The sequence below is a fragment of the Sinocyclocheilus anshuiensis genome, unplaced genomic scaffold, assembly GCF_001515605.1.
Source record: "Sinocyclocheilus anshuiensis isolate Anshui unplaced genomic scaffold, SAMN03320099.WGS_v1.1 scaffold1170, whole genome shotgun sequence".
NCBI lineage: Eukaryota > Metazoa > Chordata > Actinopteri > Cypriniformes > Cyprinidae > Sinocyclocheilus > Sinocyclocheilus anshuiensis.
The window spans coordinates 2384421-2387785 of NW_015538055.1; the positions used below are offsets into that span (position 1 = coordinate 2384421).

At 33.3% G+C, this 3365-nt stretch overlaps 1 protein-coding gene across 1 annotated transcript in view; it reads right to left on the bottom strand.

The window, feature by feature from the left end:
- Positions 1–3365, bottom strand: part of LOC107683414 (neurobeachin-like) — a 267384-nt gene that overhangs the window by 197533 nt on the left and 66486 nt on the right. The window contains exons 3-4 of the mRNA XM_016479471.1: positions 1568–1668; positions 911–1006 (exon numbers count right to left, since the gene is read on the bottom strand). Of these exons, the coding sequence (XP_016334957.1) occupies positions 911–1006; positions 1568–1668 (197 nt within the window). The remainder of the gene's footprint in view (positions 1–910; positions 1007–1567; positions 1669–3365) is intronic.

Consider the following 3365-nt stretch of genomic DNA (forward strand, 5'->3'; position numbering starts at 1 on the left):
TTTAACCCAACAGTTGGGTTAGTCCATATTTGACCCAACATTGGGTTGAAACAACCCAACATTTGTTAGTGTACATATATAGACATGCACACTCTAATTTTACTTTTAGTTTACTTTTGCTGCACTTAAAGTTATTCTTTAAAAGCACTAAGGATTTAATTAAAAATATAATAAAACTGTTAAATGTAATCCTTATTAAATCTCAAAATAAATGTCAGCATTTGTCAATGTACACTACCATTCAAAAATTGGGTAAGATTTTTCCTTTGTTGAAAGACATTAATACTTTAATCAGCAAGGATGAATTGATCAAAAGTGACAGTGACGACTTAAAGTAAATGCTAAATTGAACTTTCTATTCATTAAAAAATACTGGAAAAATGTCCATAAAAACATTAAGAGGCACCATTGATAATAAGAATTATTATTATTATTATTATTATTATTCCAAATCAGCAGAATGATTTCTGATAGATCATGTAAGACTGGAGTAATAGCTGCTAAAAAAATTCAGCTTTGCCACTGAAATTGAAATTTATAACATACTAAAACAGACAACCGTTCTTTTAAATTGTAATAACATTGCACAGTATTTTTCATCAAATAAATGCAGGCTTGATCAGCTTAAAACAATTCTTTCGAAAGCATTAAAAAAACCTTACCGACTCAAACTTTTGAACGGTTGTCTGCATTATAAATGTGAAATATACATTTATTTGTAGTGGATTGCTTTACATTTTTGTATTTATTTATTTAGACAAAAATTTTTTGTGATTTAATATTGGTTATTTATTAGTTAACCATACTGTGAAAATAACCATTTCAAAACAACTTTTAATTTAACTTCACAACAACTGAGATATGCATTCAAAGGAAATGCAAAAAAGGCTAAAAAGCGGGGGTCACTCACAGCTGCACTTCGGCCAGGGAAGTTAAAGAAAGTGTCTGGTCCGTGTCTCTGTGCCATTTGAGTCAGAACTGAGAGCAGTTTGACTGCATGTCTTGGCTGTGGAAGACAGAAGTACGTGAGAGGTGAGACAAGTGACTTAAGGAAAAACCAAATCACCATAACTAAAATCCCTCAGGACCTTCTCAGCAAGAACTTCTGAAATGTTCAACTTTAAATTTAACGTTTTGCCTCACTAAATCAGTACTGATTTAAGAACATTGATCCAATCTGTCGTATTCTCACCTGTTTTGACAAGATAATGAAAACACATGCTCATCAAAACATTCCATTTTCATGTCTCATAACTAATTGTTTCATTACAGCCCAAGTCCTCGCACGAGTCTCGCTTTTTGACTCCAGAGGGGTACTTCGCTCTATCCAAAAACTGAAAACTATTGTCACAACATCCTCACTGTGGTGTCCGCCAGCACTCGATGTTCAGTCAATATCCCTCACTCGAGAGAACAGTGAATCGATACCTGGGCAGGCCTGATCTGTTCTGCGGTTGATTGCTCTAGAGGTCTAAAAAGGCTCAACGATCTCCAAAAGCGGTGAAGCTAACAACCCCTTGGAGCCCCAGAGCCCTACATGAGTTTTCACTCATTTTCATTGGCTTACCCACAATCCTCCTCCTCCTCTCAGCATGCTGAAGAGCAATTTGAGTTCTTTGACGGTGATACTGTAGCTGGCCAGAACTCCCAGCATATCCACCAGCAAGTCTGTTCATCATGGAGAAAAAAAACAAAAGAAAGACTTTAGATCTGGATTTAGTGAAGTGGGCACAGTGTGCATGTAAAGTTGGATTCCCCAGAGTGCAGGTGTGTGTGCAACATACACAAGATATTATATCATAACACAGCACAAAATAGCAATTTCACATAAAGACATGTGGAAGCATCAAACCATGGCAGACAGACCCCCAGAATTCACCTTTCCTGAGTGTGATGGCATAACTCGGCAGGCCCTTGGAGAACTTCTATCGTTCAATATAACTTAGTTAAACATAAAAAAGGTTTAAATTAACTGTTAAAGTTAATGTTAAATTAAGTGTAAAAAAAAGTATTACATGTGTAGCGTCTGGACCAATCAGACACACCATTTTTCATTTGATTTAACGGCTAAAGTAATGTCTGCTAAAAATCAAGCTTTGTCATCATAAGAATAAAATGCTTTTTCAAATATATTAAAATAAAAAACACTAAAAAACACACGCACACGTCTATGGTTCATAAACAGCACCTACAGTTACACACAACATGAGAATTTATGCTAATTAATGCCATTTTACACTGTAATTTCAAGTTTCATCAAGACTGCTGATGAAACCTTCCGTGAGGCAATTCACAGCCTCTGCCTCTTAGAGGATTTTGATTGTGAAAAATGGCATGTAATGTATGCAGACAGAGGAACATGTTGCCCATGAAATACAGATGGAATGAATCAAAAAATAATAATTCTTCTTCATTCATAAACGGTAACTAAAATTTAATATTACTCTAAACTGCCACTCAATCTCATTACCAGGCGGTGCAACTAATGAGATTTTTCTCTTCTGCCTAAGCCTGATGAATTCCACTGCTGAGAAGATTGTTGTTTAATCCACATTTCTTTCACTCACAGCAATTCACACAGCTCTCAGACGTCTAAAAAAAAAATGGAAATCTGGAAAGAACTTTGCCCATATCTTGCACGTGCTGTTCAAAGCAGAGTGTTACCAAACAACAAGCTTGATTTAATATGCAATAAGGTTAAAATAAATCTCCTTTGCAACAACACAGCTTGATCTCAAATCTTAACCTAAAATACCTATTTTTTTTTTTAAGAAACCAAGCAAAATCACAGTTGAATTTCACAGCCAATGATCACATTTATGTTTGTGATATGGAAACGTTTTGATTGCTACTTCTTTTGGCGTTCAATTTAAATGAATAGCTGACCTGAAAAAAAAAACTGGCATTATTTACTCACAAAAAATAAATAAATACATAAAATTATTAAAAAAATCAAAATACAAAAATATATAAAATAAAAAATTAATAAATGTTATTTTATTTTAAAGTTAAAAATAAAAAATTAAATTAGAATTAAATTAAAAATAAATAAATAAATAATAAAATGCTATTTTATTTTTTTTAAATGCTATTTTATTTTGTTTGTGGTATGGAAACGTTTCGATTACTAATTCTTTTGGAGTTCAATTGAAATGAATAGCCAACCTAAAAACTGTCATTATTTACTCACACTCATGTCCAAAAATGTGATATTTTAAAGAATATTTACATAGATCTTTTTCATACAAAAGCAGTTCAAAATAACAAAACACCATCAAAAAAAGCACCATAAAAGTAGGGATGCACCGAAATGAAAATTCTTGGCCGAAGCCAAACAAAATGAAACACTGGGCCGAAGGCCGAAT